This window comes from Tupaia chinensis, unplaced genomic scaffold, assembly GCF_000334495.1.
Source record: "Tupaia chinensis unplaced genomic scaffold, TupChi_1.0 Scaffold000252_1, whole genome shotgun sequence".
Lineage (NCBI taxonomy): Eukaryota > Metazoa > Chordata > Mammalia > Scandentia > Tupaiidae > Tupaia > Tupaia belangeri.
The window spans coordinates 4,008,652-4,027,045 of NW_006159732.1; the positions used below are offsets into that span (position 1 = coordinate 4,008,652).

The 18,394-nt window shown below is 34.8% G+C and overlaps 1 protein-coding gene across 1 annotated transcript in view; it reads left to right on the plus strand.

The window, feature by feature from the left end:
* The window catches only part of CD2AP (CD2 associated protein), a 179,328-nt gene that overhangs the window by 149,501 nt on the left and 11,433 nt on the right, over nt 1-18,394 (plus strand). Inside the window, exons 27-31 of the mRNA XM_014588009.2 lie at nt 5,118-5,283; nt 5,915-6,054; nt 13,204-13,316; nt 14,012-14,113; nt 15,684-15,865. Coding sequence (XP_014443495.1) covers nt 5,118-5,283; nt 5,915-6,054; nt 13,204-13,316; nt 14,012-14,113; nt 15,684-15,865 — 703 coding nt within the window. The remainder of the gene's footprint in view (nt 1-5,117; nt 5,284-5,914; nt 6,055-13,203; nt 13,317-14,011; nt 14,114-15,683; nt 15,866-18,394) is intronic.

An 18,394-nucleotide genomic window follows, 5' to 3' on the forward strand; every position in this document is an offset into this window, starting at 1 on the left:
AGATTTTCACTGTAGGGCGCGTGCGCTCGCCAGACAGACAGAGAGAGACAGAGAGACAGAAAGCGAGAAATCACCCCCCAGGGGGGATGGTCACGCCGCAATCCCTTCTCCTCCATTCTCCTCTCGGGATCTTGGGCACGCACACACACGCGCCCGGCGTGAGTTTTAAGCCACCGGGTCCGGGACACGAACCGCGGTCGACTACGTGGGAGTCCAGCGACATAGCCATTACGCTAACTGCTGGTTCCCGGTACTGCTCTGTCTTAAAGCAGATTTTTCCTATTATTATCTGTCATCTATTAGTTTTTTTTTTTTTTTTAATTGTAAATTGTCTCTTTCCCACACTTGACTAAACTATATGAGGGCAAAAGTTTGTCTATCTGAGCCTTACTTGCCATTGGCTCTCTGGTTGCCTTGTACAATAGACATATAATATATGGGTACTCAGTATAACAGATGTATAATTTGATGGAATTCTTTTAAATTCAAAGGATTCCAGAATATGACATGTTCATATTTGTTTTTCTGAGATTTTGATAGATACAGATGGTGGAAAGTTGTATAGGTAAGAGGAAGTTGAGGGCCAGCCAGTGTTGTGATTGAGGTGGCTGTATCCCACATGCCTGACTGCATAGTTCAAGTCCCAGACTCCGTGACTTGAAAAACATGCCAGGTTGTGTATGTGCATGCCCAAGATGCTGAGAGGAGAGTGGAGGAGAAGGGATTGCAGATGGCCGTTCCCCTCAGGCGTGTTTTGTCCACCCCTCCTCCTTCTATCCCTGTATCTCTCAGGGGACCTCATGTGCCCTGTATTAAATTTCAAAGAAAAGAAAAAAAAATAAGAAAAGGAAAGGAAAGGAAGAAAGAAAAAGGAGGGAGGGAGGAAGGAAGGAAATAATGGAAGTATTTTGAGGGCAAAGAGAAAATTTTTAGCAAAGGATCATTTCATTTTTTTTATATACAAGAATGCTGACAGTGATAATCAGGGTAACCTAATTTCTTGTCCATTTGATAAGAAAGAGAAAAATATATCCCTAACTGTGGAATTTCAGTTATTTTCAGTTTTTTTGAGCAACTTTGGGTACATGTTTATTTCTAGACCAATAGATTTATAAGAAGAATGCCATGTACTGATTGGATTGGTGTAGTCACGTGAAAGGTAGGAGGGAAATGGGTAAATCAGTTATATTGTATACTGAAGATATTCAGTATGACTATGTTTGGGCTCTATGATAACAAAGGACATTAGTTGATGTAGATTCTTCATTATCTAGTCTCATTGATTAATTGGATCCTAATGGTTGTGAGGATAGAGAAATGATAGGAAGTATGGAATTCAAATTTTTTGGGGGGGAGAAAATATGTATGAGTTTAGATTTTGATATGAAATAAGAAACATGAGATTATCCTTTGCTGAGTTTGCATTAAGTGTGTTTTTGAAAGATGCTTTCCTGAAAGTTAGGAATTTAGTTTATGGGTATGGTAAAGTTCTCTAAGATGATTGCTTACAGTGAGAATGGGAGAAGAGCTTAGCAAGTCTTAGAATATTCACATTTAAGAAGTTGTTAGATGAACTGGAACTCTTAAAGAAGACAAGGAGTGGGCATAGGACAGATAGAATAATCAGAAAGCAGCATCATAAAAGCCAAGGGAGTAGATGTAAATTAAAGTTGAAAGTAGGGGATTTTTCTGGCAGTGACAAATGAGGACCACATCTTGAGAGTAACTAGGATTGTATATGCTGGAGGAGAAACATACGTATGTGCATGTGTATGTCTGCCTGCCAAAAGCTATCAGGGAATGAGGAGTTTCAGGTCACAGTTGAGGACATGAGGGGAGCCTGGTAAAGTAAGCCTGGCATTAAAGCCTGTATTTCCTTTTGAGACATGTGCCAATTCTGAAAGTGGTAGCTGAGACTACGAAAAGAACTTTCAATAGACTTTTGAGTTCAAAGAGATAAAAATTGGAGTTTCAGCCCCATGAAAAAAGAAGTATCCTAGTGACTAAACTCCTAAGCTTTGAATTAGTTATGAAAGGGACTCACTATGCTAGCAAATGTGAAATGGAAGTAGACCTAACTTTATAGAACACTGAAGTAAAAATTTTAATCATCTCAATCCTTGAGTGGATTTTGTGGTATTTTTATTGCCTCTATTTTAGCTGACGCACAGTGAAAATAAATATTCCCTGGAAAAGATGACATATTTAGAGCTTTAAATGATCTTTGTGTGCTTTTCATGTAAATGTCTGTGTCCTGTACTCATTCAGTAAAAATCAGGCATATTGGGCATTTGACACATGACTAGAAACAAATGGCAGCAACAGACAAAGAAACTTGTCCCTCAGGGGATTCATATATGGTAGATACCAGCTACAGACTTTCAAAGTGTCTATAGTGAAAGCATTAAAAAAGATGGGGTCCAGCAGGTGGCATGGTGGTTAAGGTGTTGGACTCCTGCATGGCCGACTGTGATTTGAGTCCTGAACCTAGCAGTTTGTTTTCTCTCTTTCTTTCTCTCCCTCTCTCTCTCTCACTGTCTGGCGAATGTGCGTGCCGTATTTCAAATTAAAATAATGATAATTATAATAAAATTAAATAGTTCTTTTAAAAAAGTAATAAAAAGATGGAGTTGATAAGTTTGGCAGAACTACAAACCATATAAATGTAAACATTGGTATAAATAAATGTAAATGTAAATGAATTTTATTTGCATGTGCAGATACATGTATGTACATATGCATACTCATTAATGTTAATATATATGTGTATGTATTTAAAAAATAAGAAGTGAAGCATGGAAAAAAGCATGAAAAATGATAGAAAAGCCCTTAAGATATATAGAATACAGTGAAAAGGATTAACATATAATTGGAGATCCAGATGGAAGGGAAAAAGACTGGAATGAGGGGGACCAGCAGTTAGAGTAATGGCTATGTTGCTGGACTCCCATGTAGTCGACCGTGGTTTGAGTCCCGGACCTGGTGGCTTAAACTCATTCTGGGTGTGTGTGTGTGCGTGCGTGCCCAAGAATGGAGGAGAAGGGATTGCAGCATGGCCATCCCCCCTGGGAGGGTGATTTCTTGCTTTCTGTCTCTCTCTGTCTGTCTGGCAGGCACACGTGCCCTATAGCAAAAACCTCTCCAAAAAAAAAAAAAAGATTGGAACGGAAACCATATTTGAAGATAAAATGATTTACATTTAAAAGGTGGTCTAAAAGTGATTAATAAAAGTGATTAAAAGCAGGGACCAACATGTGGCATGGAGGTTAACATAGCTGGATCCCACATCGTCAATTGTGTTTCAACTGTTAACATATAGATAAAATAATTTTTAGTTTCTATCATAGGGCATGAGCACTTGTTGGAGAAAGAGAGAGGGAGAGTGAGAAATGACCTCCGGGGGGTGGGGGGAATGGTCATGCCCTGTTCCTCATTCTCCTCTCAGGAATTTGGGCACACACTCACATGTGCCTAGTGTCATTTTGAAACTGCGGGGTCCCGTACTCTAACCACGCAGATGGCCATATGGGAGGCCATGTTGCATTGCAGTCAGCTATTTGGGATCCAGCCACCTTAACCTCGTACCATCTGCTAGTTCCCTAGTCTAGCTATATTAATAGCAAGTAAAGTAGGCAATAGAGAAAAAAGCCTTAGTAGAATTTGAGACATTTAATTATGGGCATGTGATTTATACTGTTACAATAATAACATTGGAGAAAAGATGCAGTAAATACTGTTCATTAATTCTTTTTTTGGAGAGGTTTTTTGCTATAGGGTGCGTGCGCTCGCCAGACAGGCAGGGAGAGACAGAAAGCGAGAAATCACCCCCCAAGGGGGATGGCCACGCCGCAATCCCTTCTCCTCTATTCTCCTCTCGGGATCTTGGGCACGCACGCACACGCGCCCAGTGTGAGTTTTAAGCCACTGGGTCCAGGAGGAGAACTGCGGTCGACTACATGTGAGTCCAGCGACATAGCCATTATGCTAACTGCTGTTTCCCCTGTTTATTAATTCTTACCTATTGAATTTTCAGGAAAGTCATTACACATTTTTGTATATTAAAAAAGAATCCAGAAAAATATGTCATGACTTTCTCAGTGACCTAATACGTAAGGAATAAAATCTTAACCTTTACCTCACACTGCACACATTTGAATTTAGAAATACATTACTCCGTGTTTGCCTTATGACCGAAGCTGCATGGTAGAGCAGTGGAAAAGAACATTTGTTTTCAGTATGTGATGCCAACTGACACTTGAATCCTACCTCTTTTACTTTTAAGAGAGATTTTTTGCTGAAGGGTGCATGTGCCCACTGGAGAGAGAGAGAGAGAGAGAGAGAGAGAGAGAGAGAGAGAGAAATCATCCTCAAAGGTGATAGCATCATGCCTCAGTCTCTTTTCCTCCATTCTCCTTTCAGGATTTTAGGCACATAAGCCCAACATGTTTCAAGCCACCGAGTCTGGGACTTGAACCAAGGTTGGCCATGCGGGAATCCAGTGCCTTAACCATTACACCACCTGCTGGCCCCGAATCCTACTTCATATGGGGAAGTCAGGAAACTCATGCCACATTTTTGAAAAGAAAAAACTTCCAGTGACTCAGTAAAATGTATAAAGTCAGTTCTACATGGTTTGTGGCTTTAAATGTCACAGGTAAAAATGTTTTTCTAGAAGGTAGCATATGCAAGTATGAGGGAGGTCTTCATAAATTTCATGGAAAATGTGTATTATAAAAAAAAACTATGTATGAATTTTAACACTTTTCGCACCCAGATAATGTCTTATTTTAATTTAGTTTTTATGATGTTCCTCTTTATCTTTGTGTCTTTGAATCAGCAAGCTATTTTAACAGGACACACAGGCACCACCAGCAAGAATAAGCTAGATCATTTGACTTACATTAAAATTAAGATATTTAAATTTTAGTTATTTAGGCTCATGTGATTAAAGTATAATTGTAAAATAAATACAAGCAACGTACACATACACAAATGTAAAGAATAAAAGTTAATGTTTATGTCTTTTTCATACTTTTTAGCCTGATACTAATAATAAATATAAACAAATTAAACAGTTCTGATTGTTAAAATTTTGTTAAATATTTTAAAATTATCAGATGAAAAATCAGTGCTTGAACAGAAACCTTCTAAACCAGCAGCTCCACAAGTCCCACCCAAGAAACCTACTCCACCCACCAAAGCCAATAATTTATTGAGATCTTTAGGAAGTGTGTACCCAAAGCGACCTGAAAAACCAGTTCCTCCACCACCTCCTGTAGCCAAGTAAGTTTTATCTAATTTTATTTATTTTTAAAAGTTTACTTATTACTTCTTGAGAGAGAGAGAGAGAGAGAGAGACAGCATCCTCAAAAGATTCTTGATGCTGCAATCGAACCCCAGCTTCAGCCAGACCCAGATCATGGGCACACACATTCCTGGCTAGTCTAGCCATTCTAAAAGCCTGTAAAGTACTCAGGGAGGACAGAACTGGGGACCTTTCCATGTGGGTCAGCATTGCAGAGTATAGCATTTTTCCTCTGCACCACTGTTTGGCCCCCATCACAGAATTTAAGTAAGCTCATTGATTTACTCACCTTGCACCTAAATGACTGTTGATTTTTAAAATCTCAATGTAATTTTTAAAGCATTAGTTTTCTGTATTTTCTCTATAGACTAGAATAATTATCTGTGAAATGTTAATTTTATATTCATGATAGGAGAATATACTCATTAAACTGTTTTTACTTTTCTGACTTTATCACGATCAGTAGTTTACATTTATGGAAATAGTTTTATAGGCCAGAAAGTGATCGCTATTAAGATATAAATTCTTTAATGTCATTAAATCACAGTTTTTAAAAATCATTTTTCATCTAGAAATGTTTTTTGCATGTGTTTATTTTTCTCTTTTCAGGATTAATGGGGAAGTTTCTACCATTTCATCAAAATTTGAAACTGAGCCAATGTTGAAACCAAAGTTAGATTCTGAACAGTTGCCACTTAGACCAAAATCAGTAGACCTTGATTCATTTATAAGGAGCTCTAAGGAAACAGGTAAGTAAGCCTGGGCGAAGGTTTGGTACATTAAAAAAGCTGTCAATCTCATTTTCAGAAACTATTTAAATAAGATTTGTATACGCAATTTGTGTGTTGAAAATTTGCTTACAATTTAGTTAGTCAAAGAAGAAAAATAAGTTAAAAGATGAATGAGCAAAATCTTATGGTTCTTACTGGTCAGAGGTTTCTTATCAGATGACTGAAATGGTTAAGTTTTCATACTGGTCATAGGATTAAAATGGATGTTAGAAGCTCATACATCCATTATTCTATCCTTTCACAATAGAATGAATGACCATACCACCTAGAAGACATGAATATATTTCAGTTTTATATTTAGTTTTAAAATGAGATGATATAGATTTTTAAGTCAGCACTAGATTATGTTTAATGAGACTCTTAAAAAAATTCTCCTTTTAATTTGGCGATACTGTTTCCAATATGGAGAAAAAATTTTTTTTTTAATTCTATAATGTATACCTCAGTAGATTTCATGAATCTTTTGCTAAATTTTGATTCCTAAGCTTTAGGACTGTTTTTCAATCCATTAGGCATCTTTATTTGTCTAGTCGATACTTCTTTCTCGTCTTTTTACTTGTTCTAAAATTGAAAATCGCAATGGGGGAAGTCTTAGTAAAGGTCTGTTAGGAGCATCGTACGATCATTACTTTGTAGTAATGGTTATTATTTCACATAGTGCTTTACATTTGTATTGAGTTATCTGCATTTTAAAAATCACTTTCTCATATATGGTCTTTCTAATTTTTATAATTAGGAAGCAGGTGCTATTTTTCTCTATTTTGCATCTAAACAAAGTCAGTAGACACATCAAATGTGCATAATCATATGTATTTTACAAAAGACTCCTCAAATTCTTTTTACATGAAGTGCTTCTGATGTTCTTAGTGTTTCAGTATATTTTTTAGTATCAGTGTTAACATTCAGATTTATATTTAAACTTCAAGTTAGGTAGATGCTATTACATTTTAAGTTTTTTCAGATGATCTTACTTTTTTTCCTTCTTTTCACTTTGCCAGTGAAGAGGCTCTGACTTAAAAGGGGAGCCTTTTTTTTAGTTTTCTGACTTGAATATTGAAAATTCTTTGTTATCTATTTGGATCCTGCCTACTCTGGACAAAGCCCTTATTTATTAGTATTTTTGGGGAATAGAGATACTGAATGTATTTCAGAGAAATTTTCTGAAATACATTCAGTATGTTTAATTCTAATGAAATTATCCACCTTACTCTTAAGTAAAAAGAAATCCCTTCATGTTTTATAAAATATCCTTTTTTTAAACTTAATAGAACTATATCAGTTCAGTTATTTTCTGATTTAAAATATAACTAGAAGTGTATTTCAAAAGGTAATAGTTGAAGAAAACTTGAGTATTTACACAATTTTTTTGTGATCTTTATGACAGAATTTAAATTTTAATGGAGGCCCTCTGAGAGTTGAAATAGTAATAGTTTAAATCTGTTTTATCTGTTACTATGTATCGTTCTCAAACATTTGCTTTGTTTAATAATAGTTTATTTCAAGGTAATGGAAGTTTTTAATATTTAGATAAATATTTTCTTTTCAAAACTTTGTATATGTAGTTATCAAAAGCTTAGTGCTTTATTTCTAATAGAAATAATATGATTTGGCTTCTGAAAGCCTGTGAAAAAATAGAGTAAAAGTACAAGTCTGTATTTGCAGAAAAGTTCTGAAATCCCTGCATAATTTTTTTCAGAAAATGCATTGTCTTGGGACCAGCAGTTAGTGTAATGGCTATGTCGCTGGACTCCCATGTAGCTGACCGCAGTTCGAGTCGCGGACCTGGTGGCTTAAACTCACGCCAGGCGCATGTGCGTGCGTGCCCAATATCCCGAGAGGAGAATAGAAGAGAAGGGATTGTGGCATGGCCATCCCCCCCGGGGGGTGATTTTTTGCTTTCTGTCTCTCTGTCTGTCTCTGTCTTTCTGGCGAGCGCACATGCCCTATAGCAAAAACCTCTCAAAAAAAAAAAAATTGTCTGCTAAGTTTTGGAAGACCTTGTTTTTTTAAAAAACAATTTAAACCCTTGGTGGTAGAAAAGATCTGTTTTGTACTTTGATTTTGGGCATCATTTTTATATCCATAGCAGTTATTCTTTATTTAAATAGATGAAGAGGGTTTGTAAGTAAGGTTAGAAAACTTATAATTTGTTTAATTTTATTTTCTTCAAATAAAGAAGAAAATAAACTAGAGATGCTGAGATTTACATAAATCAGAAAGCTAACAGATGTTATCCAAGCCCTAATTCTTATTTCTAAATGTGGCCTCCTCACTTAGCCCATGTAAAAGTTCAGAAGATAAACATTTGGGGAATCGAACTGATAAATAAAATAAGTAAACTTTTCTGTAAAATGTTAGTAATTTCTGATTCTGTTCTCAGGTATGACTTCACTGGTTTTAGTCACATGTAAACATTTGTGTTCAGTACCAAGTGTCTACTGAGCAAGTATCATATCCCTCAGTAGCACTGTAGGCACAGGAAGCATGCTAAGGTCAAGGGCACAGCTGCTGGCAGCAACAGAAGCTCCTCCTTGTTTCCTTTTTTCATTAAGATATCGCCTGTCCCTAATACTTGTGATGCAAAATGCTCTACCTCTCCTATATGTCACCCTAAAAAATGTATTTTGACCCAAATACAATCTCACAGTGCACATTAGATTGAAGCATAGTTTAATTTGTATTTTTCACTTAGTTTGAGATTTTACTTTTTAAAGAACATAACATGTGAAATTAGTTCTTAAACTTAAGTTTCAAAAAGTTTAAAATGTGAAAAACGTTATTATAAATGTTATTCTTTTTCTCCTGTCTCTCCTCTATTGTTAATTCTATCTCATTGTGTTTCTCTTCTCATCTATGAAGGATATTAATTCCTGGGTCAGTTTCAGTGACACAGGCAGTAGTTTACTGATCTGCAGTGCTAGAAGACATGTAGCTAACCGTGGGTTCGCATCCCTAGCACTGACCCTGAAACACATCTGACGTGTGCATGCCCAAGTTGTTCATGGTGTGATAAAACCTGGTTGAGGGGGCCTGTCTCTCTCTGTCTCTGTCCCTCTCTCTCTCGTGCACATACTTCTCTTGTGCACATTACTACCATGAATAAAATAAGTAAACTTTTCTATAAAGTGATAGAAAGTCCTCTATTCTCATGTATGATTTTTCTATTTTCAAAGCCACACATAAACATTTGTGTATATATGTAATTATATGTATATACAAGTGCAGACTCTGACTTTAAAAAAAATGTTGTATAGGAGAGAAAGAGATTAATTTTTGATAGGGTCTTGTCGTGTTGCAATCCTTCTGCCTCGGTCTTCCTGCTAGCTAGGCCCACAGGTGCGTGCCAAGTTGCCCTGTCTGTTTTAGCTTGGTCTGGGAAATGAACTCAGATCTTCCTTGTGACCTCTGCCTTTGAGTAGCAGTGTTTTGGCAACTTGCCACTATTTTAGCTAGGACTAGATTTTGACTTCTATACATATAAGAAAGACATTTCTAGGATACTTAATCATGTTTTCTTTTTTCTTTTAAACACCATGACACAAATTCCCCTATATATATATCTTAATATGTTTATGTTATATGGTACAAATTTAAGAGCTCTTTGGAACCATGTTTTACATTTATTTTCTATTTTCAGGTATTTCAAAAATCAGTTCATTTCTAAAATAGTAAATTATCTGATAAGTAAACTTATTTTCAAATTAGTTTTAAAGTGAAAGATAGAAAATTTAGTTGTGATAGAGCCATATACATTGTTAGAAAGACCAGTGATGACATGTTCTTAGAGTATAGTGTATTATCTTTTGGTTTTCTTTCTGTGATAAATTCTAGGATTAAAAGAAAGTTAGAAAAGTGAAAGCATTCATTGGTGAATAAAAAAATTCTCTTTTTATTTGTTAGTTAACCTATTTTTTTAAATTGCCTTGTAAATATTTAGTCATCATTTCTTCCAGTAAGATTTTATAGATGTTACAAAAAGTGAGCCTATATCTAAACTAGGATTTTTAAAAAAATTAGTCTCTAACAGCAGTTTTCCTGATCAGATGTTATAGAAAGTATCCTATAAGGCACTAATGACTTTTTAATTCTTTACATATATACATATATATAAATGATGAATTGAGTCATTTTTCGTAGTGAGCTAATATAAAATAAAATTTGGCACATTTTTCTTTGATGCCATACATTTAAAATGGTGTCCTTCATTGTAATTACTGTCATGTGCTAAAGACTAAAACTTGATTGAAAGGTGATTTAATTTAATTATAACTATATTATGAGATGTTAACATACTGATTTATTACTCTGGCCTCTTTAAGCATTAAGCCATCCTTTTGCAATCTGTGGTGTTCAGTGAGTAATAACAAGGCTTCTATTTCTAGCTTAGTATATATTCAAATTAATAGTAATATTAATTTTCTTTTTGAAAGGCAGAGGAATAAATCTAAAATCTAATACACATTTTATATAAGTTTAGATAACCTGTAGTAGCTATATGCTGAACATTGAAATGGTTCTATTCATTCTACAACTGTTCCTTTTTCCTGCTTTGTAAAATAATTTTTTTGGTTTAGTCTTTTTTCTAGACATTCCTATCCTTGACTTTTCTTTCCAGATTTTGTTTCCTAGCCTGTTTGCCATGTTTCCCTTCTTACGTGTCAGGAAATTAACCTACCCTTCTCCATTTTGGTAAGATGACAATTTATGAAAGAAATCACAATAATATATTCAGTATAAATAGGTGGTGCACATTGATTTTTTTTGTAATTTTACTGAAAGTGTACATGTTTGTCTGTCTATTTATTCTAACCCTTTTGGTTTTCCATTTTAAAATAAAATAAAATTTCATTTTAGAAAAAGTTTTTCTAGTTAGTTTCAAATGTTCTCTTGAGAATTTTTTTTAATTGGCAACTGTAAAAATTATTTTCTCTAAAAGTTGGACATTTCACTTTTAATCAATTCAGTCTTCCTAGCAACATATAAAAAGTATAAGTGACTGGCAGTATGACAAAAGTAATTTCAAGAGTTAAGTGGTTGTCACGCCTTTTCTGCCATGTGTGCAGCATTAAGTATATTGTTACCATCCTGTGTAAATTTAAAAGCATTTCTATGTATCATGAATCTGAAATGTGCACTGTTCCATTTTACTAACTTAATGACTTAAATGGAGAACCTGAGAGTGTTTTAGAATAGTCAAAGTATTTGTCTTGGTGTTATAGCCCAAAACTGGACATAAAGAAGGCATTTCACATGAGCATGGTGTACAGTTTTGTAAATCTATGTTTTATTTACCCTTTCAGTTTCATTTTTCTCATCTCTTATGTTTTATTTTTTTTTCCCTGCAAGTTGCTTAAATATGCATTTGAAAATAATGTCTGTAGGCCAAAGCGATTGGATTGTATTTCTTAAGGTGTTTTTTTTTTTTTAAGGTTGTTAATACACATTTGTCAATGTAAAAAGAAGTTTTTAACTTTTCAAACTATAACATTTTTAGCATACCATTTTAAAAATTGTTTATGATATTTACAAATAAAATCACATATATTTAAATATTTATCTAAATCCGTCCTCTTTTATATTATGTAATGCATTTTCCATTGAAGTTACTTATTTCTTGCTATGGTTTGTTATATTTTATAATTACTTAAAACTATCTAAAGACTCAAAGCAAAAATTAAACTGAGCATATGAGAGTGTCTGTTGTGAGGCTTAGTGACTTGATAAGATAACACATAAAATAACCCATTAAAAGAAGTTAACAGTATTCAGCAAATATTTCTAGTTGTTATAAAATGCATTGTCAAATAGTGATGCCTCTTTTTCTGTCAGTCTTCCATCCCTTAAATTCTTTAAGTATATTACCTCGAATATGAGAGTTGAATAAATTGTTTAGGATGGTGACGATGAGCATCTTTAAGACTTTTGAAAGAAATAACCAAATCACTTAGTTGGGACATCTAAATGTCTGACAGAGTATTGGAAACATTGAGGCAAATGGTAATGTGAGAAATGAATCCAGACCTGAAAGATTAGATCGAAGATACCTCCTATACAGAACATTGTGGCTATAGTTAATATCTCTAATTTGGAATCTGGGCTAAACGAAGGTTACATTGACTATAGAAGTATCTAAACTTTATGATTAGGGTTCACATGTCTTTTTGATGTCTGAATTGCCTTTAATTTATAATTATCTTACGATTTTTAAACATGGTAATGCCTAAGCAGAAGTGCAGTGAACTATAAACAGTTGAATCTCAGCTACAACATACTGTGCGTATGTATATATATATATATATATATACACACACACAAGGCATGTTAAATCATGCTTTCAGACCTTGCATTGGGAAGTGCAAATGATAAGTATGAAGATGCCAGATATAGTTGAACCCTTAAAATTTGTATATTAGTCCACTACTTGAAACCTAAAAGAAAATTCCCATGTGAATTTTCTGATATAATTGATTAATAAAAAATAGATTGGAGCCAGCTGCTTTTATAGTGGTTAAGGCAGCTGAATCCCACATCGCCAACTTGCGTGGTTTGAGTCCCAGACCTGGTGACTTGAAAAACATACCAGGCACTTGTGCGTATGTGCATAAAACCCCAAATGGAGACTAGAGGAAATGGGATTGCAGTGTGGCCTTCCCCCCACTGGGTGGAGATTTCTCAGTGTTCTTCTTTTTCTCTTTGGCAAGCACACATGCCATATAGCAAACTAATAATTAATAAAAATAAATAAATACAGTAGGGTTTTTTTTTAATAAGCAAGAACTTAAGATGACAGCTTTTTATACTACTACAGTTTATGGTACAGATTTATATTTCGATAAGAACTTTTTGTTGAGTCTAGGTTTCTATTGGAAGCATAAACTTTTTGTTGTTAATAGTCTATATACCAGGTAAAAAAGTTTTGTTTTTATTTTCAAATAAGGGCAAGTGTTGTTTTCCAAATGCATATGAGAAGCAAGGTTGACTTGTGAGCCCTTCAAAGTAGTGACACTCTTTTTAATTTATAGTTTGTTCTAAAACCAGAAACTTTTTTTTTTTTGCTGTTTAAACTTAGTTATCTTTTAGTAGATAATGTTTATTTTTATTCTCTAGATGTTGTAAATTTTGATGACATAGCTTCCTCAGAAAACTTGCTACATCTTACTGCAAATAGACCAAAAATGCCTGGAAGGAGATTGCCTGGCCGCTTCAATGGTGGACATTCTGTAAGTTACACTTTTTAGTGTAAAAATCAGACGGTTTAACACAGAGTTCATTTAAAGATAAATTAGGATTTATAGCTCTACCTAAGTTTAAAAATCAGAAAGGTAAGTTGTTGTACTCAAGTGGCAAATGCTAATATTGGAGATTTAAGGAGATAGATGTATTCATTTCATCAGGACTTGGAAATGGACAGTTTCAGAAACAAATAAAAAGTTACAATTAGATCATTAACCACAGAGCACAGGGTCATAGGGGAACAGGGAACCTATTTAATACAACCATCCAGCAATAATGAATAGAATGAACAGTTAATACCTGCTTAAGGAAATAATGAGAAAAAATTCCCCCCCTGACCTAGTCAGTATTTTTGTAGCTATTCCCAGTGTCTAAATGTATAACTTTTAATGTTTTCTGTATGTTGTCTGGAATACTGGTGGTACTTTAATGTTAATATGTTAATTCTTAAACACTATGGTGAGGAAAATTCTCTTGATAAGAGGTAAACTAATTTTGCCTGCAAATATATGTACATGCGTTGTTTAGCTTGAGATTATGTAAAATCATATTAACAGTATTACAATATTAGGGAGAGTAGTAGCTGAAAACAAAGTGATAAAATAGGTTTGTTATCCAAATGCCAACTATCTTTTTCTTCTTTGGTCTATTTTGTCTCTTCATTTTAAAAATTATCATTTAGCCAACTCAGAGTCCAGAAAAAATCTTGAAGTTACCCAAAGATGAAGATAGTGCCAACATAAAATCATCTGAATTTAAAAAGGATACATGCTACCCTTCAAAGGTAAGGTGCATTGTGGTCTAAGAATTGTATAAATTCTAGAATTCTTTTTTTTTTTTTTTGGAGAGGTTTTTGCTTTAGGGCGCTTACACTTGCCCAAAAGACAGAGACAGATAGAGACAGAAAGAGAGAAACCACCCCCCAGGGGGGACATGCGCCCAGTGTGAGTTTAAGCCACCAGGTCCAGGACTCAAACTGCGGTTGATTACATAGGAGTCCAGCGACATAGCCATTATATCAACTGCTGGTCCCAATTCTAGAATTCTTTATGAACATCAAAATTACGGAATTTAAACTGCCTTTAAAAAGAGTTATTTTTTTCTGTTAAGAAATAAAATTCCTGTGGAAAAATTTGAGTTTTTAACTTAAGTCACACTGTTTTCTGTAGATGTTTTTTTTGAGAGATTACATTATTTTAAATGAGTCATATGTAAATTTTAAATATTTTATTTTCTCTAAGGCATAGATTTGTACATTTATTTTTCCATTAAACATAAACTCTTGAGGTTAAAAGCCATCACTTGTTTATTTCTTACCTAGCTTGGTTTGACAGCATATTTAAGTACTCATTATATAGTGTAATGAATGACAGAATACATGGATTCTTCTGTCTGTATTACATGGCGTTGAGTGTTTTTTCCTAAACATTTGCCCTTTTTTTTCTTTTCTTTTTTCTTTTCTCTTTCCTAGGTTTTTCCCATAGGCTATGTGCTCTCTGGAGACAGAGGGAAGGGGAGAAGTCCCTCCTCCCCTACCCTGGGAAGCTGGCCATGTCACAATCCCTTCTTCTCTGTTCCCTTCCTGGGATTTTGGGCACACATGCCTGGTGTGATTTTTTTCAACTCACCAGGTCTGGGACTTGAATTGCAGTCAGCCATGTGGGAATTCTGTCTTAACCACCATGCCACGGCTAGCCCCAGCCTTTGCCATTTTTATTTAAAATAATTTTTACCTCAACTGATACATATTTAAGATGGTCATGTTTCCTCCAAAGTTATTCTTAAATTTTATTCTAAAGCATTTGGTTGCTCTTTCAGTGTATTACATATACTCAATCTGATTGTTTTATCTGTCATAGGCCTATTAAAATTTTGCTAAATACCAAGTTATTTCAGTAAAACAGTAAAGGGGTGCCAGGCTATGTATTTAACACCTTCTGTGAACTTACTAAATTCTTCATAACTTTAAAGTTTAGCTCTTTGGCTATTCTAAACGATAAGTATATAATATGGAAGATCAAAATAACACTTTAATAATGCTGATATATTTTGCTTTCACATGTTGCTTTAGGCAAATCATTCATAGGATAAATCTGATGCATTTCATATTTTTCCCTTTTTTTTTTTTTTTTAAATAGAGCCGTTATCATTTCTCACAAAAACCCGCTAGTGAGAAAGCAAATTTTCTGTTTGGTATTCTGATGGTTTTTCCAGTTATGAATATCAAACTTTTTTGAATTTTAATATTTCCTTTCTATCTTGAAGTATTATTTTAATTATCTTCTTGTAAAAATAGGTTGAACTTAAATGTATAGTTAATTCAAATCAGAAAAATATTTTTATTGTGTTTTCAGCCATCTGTGTATCTTTCAACATCTTCAAGTGCTTCTAAAGCAAATACATCTGCTTTCCCAACTCCGGTAGAAGTCAAAGCTAAAATAGAAACAGATGATGGGAAAAAAAATTCCCTTGATGAACTTAGAGCCCAAATTATTGAACTGCTGTGCATCGTAGAAGCAATGAAAAAGGATCATGGGTAAGTAGCCTGTGTGAGTACTACTTAAAACATGTGTAAAGAATTCTTTTGTGGAAAACTCAGGGAGACATTGGGGTAGGCAAAGACTTCTTAAAAGCACATGCAATAATCCCAAAAATAGACAAGTGTGATTACATCAGATTAAGAAGTTTCCGCATAGCAAAAGAAACAGTGATTAGTGTGAATTGACAACCTTCAGAATGGGAGAATATTTTTGTAAAGTATCCTTCAGATAAGGGACTGATAGCCACAATACACAGGGAGCTCAAATGGCTTACTCCCCCCCACCCCAAAATGATGAACCCAATTTAAAAGATGAGAAAATGAGCTGAAAAACCGACTCTCTAAGGAAGACATACTAACAGCCAAAAAGCATATGGAAAAATATTCAAAAAGATCAAAATCCACCTAACCCCAGTTAGAATGACTAAGATTAAAAATAAACAGTAAACGATAAGTGCTGGTGGGGCTGTGGTGAAAGGGGGACTCTCCTGCACTGCTGGTGGGAATGTAAATTGATTCTCTAACCACTGTAGAGAACAGTATAGAGATCCCTCAAAGATCTACAAATAGAACTACCGTGTGTGTGTGTGTGTGTATATATATATATATATATATATACCCCATTCATTTTGTAAATGCAAAATGAATGGGGTTGCTATATGTGATTTCTAAATCCTCCTCTTAACTCTGATGAAAGTTTTTGATAATAGTATATGGTTAGACATACCTTAACTGAAAATTAGATCTCTTAGAACTAAAATAATGTTCTTTTTAAATTGTTCCCACACGTGTTTGCCAGAGAGATAACATGTGAGCACACTCCCAAATGGGCATTATCACATATAATTCCTTCTCCATTTCTCTTTCCTGTTGGGATTTTAGGCATACATCCATCCATGCTCACTGTTTTTTGTTTTTTTTTTTTTTTTAAGAGAGTTTTTTTATATTGGTTTTTGGTTTTTTTTTTTTTTTTAAGAGAGATTTTTGCTATAGGTACTTGTGCCTGTCAGAGAAACAGAGACAGAAAGCAAGAAATCAACCCACAGGGGATGGCCATGCCACAATCCCTTTTCCTCCATGCTCCTCTTGTGATATTGGGCATGTATGCACGTGCCCAGCCTATTTCAAGCCGCCGGGTCTGGGACTTGAACCATGGTCAGCCATGTGGGAGTCCAGCGACATAATCGTTGCGCCATCTGCTGGTCCGCCAGTATGTTTTTTTTTTAATGCAGTGATGGCTGGGATTGAAACCAATATCAGCCAAGTGGGATCTGGCTTCCTTAACTACATTAGGCTACAGCACAGGCTAAAATCAATTTGAAAAACCACCTACTATGTAGCTCGTGTCCCTTTTTTAAAATAAAGAAATAAAGTTTCAGAGAAGTGGCCTAACATCACATAGTTCTTAAATGACAGATTAAATCATGGTTATTTAACCCATGTCTTTGTCCTCTATTGGTTTAGAATTTTTTTCTTTAATCATTAGTATTTAAATTTTTAAACTCGTTAGCATTTTGGACATCCTGCAGATGCCAAGTAGCAAAAACAAATGAAATCAAACAGATCAAAGCTAATCTAATTGAACTGAGAATGAAGGTGTTTATTCTTTTTCTTCAATTTCCTCTCCAAATGGATTTCTTCATAGCCAAAGGCCATGTTACTTGGGAGCCCAATTTTATCCTTTCTCCCCAGTTCTGTTAATCTAGAATTTTTTTTAATTAAAAACAATATTGATAGGATGTATTTGTAGTCTAAGAACACTTACATGTCTCTTAGATGAAAACAAAAAAATGTATATATATATATATTTTTTTTTTAATTAAAAAATATTTTTAAGGTGTTTGTCATAAGGCATGTGTGCTCATCAGAGAAAAATAGTGAGAGAGAAAGTGAGAAGTTGCCTCCTGGGGTAATGCTCATGCCTACAATCCTTCTTTTTCATTCTCCTCTTAGGATTTAGGGCACACACACCTAGGTTGTTTTTTTTTTTTTAATTTTTTTTTTTTTTTTCAAGTTTTTGCTCTAGGGTGTGTGCGCTCGCCAGACAGAGAGAGACATAGAGACAGAAAGCGAGAAATCACCCCCCAGGGGGGATGGCCATGCTGCAATCCCTTCTCCTCCTTTCTCCTCTTGGGATCTTGGGCACGCACTCACACGTGCCCGGCGTGAGTTCTAAGCCACCGGCTCCGGGACGCAAACTGCGGTCGACTACATGCTGCAGTCCCTTCTCCATTTCTCCATCCTGTCAGAATTTTGGGCCCACAAGTACACACCACCCACTGTTTTTTAAGCTTCTGTGACTAGGACTTTAACCATGAGAGTGGGTGATGGAGGGGCATGTAGTGTCTAACTACCCTTAACCGCTAGACTTTGGAGTTGGTTCCCAAATATTTTTAACATCTTCAGTTCCTCTGAAAAATGCTATTGGATAGCAAATTTTTAAAATCTAAAAATGAACAAATTTATACTGATGAAAAGTGATGTGAGTTTATACTTCAACGTAAACTAATTTAAAATATGTGGCGA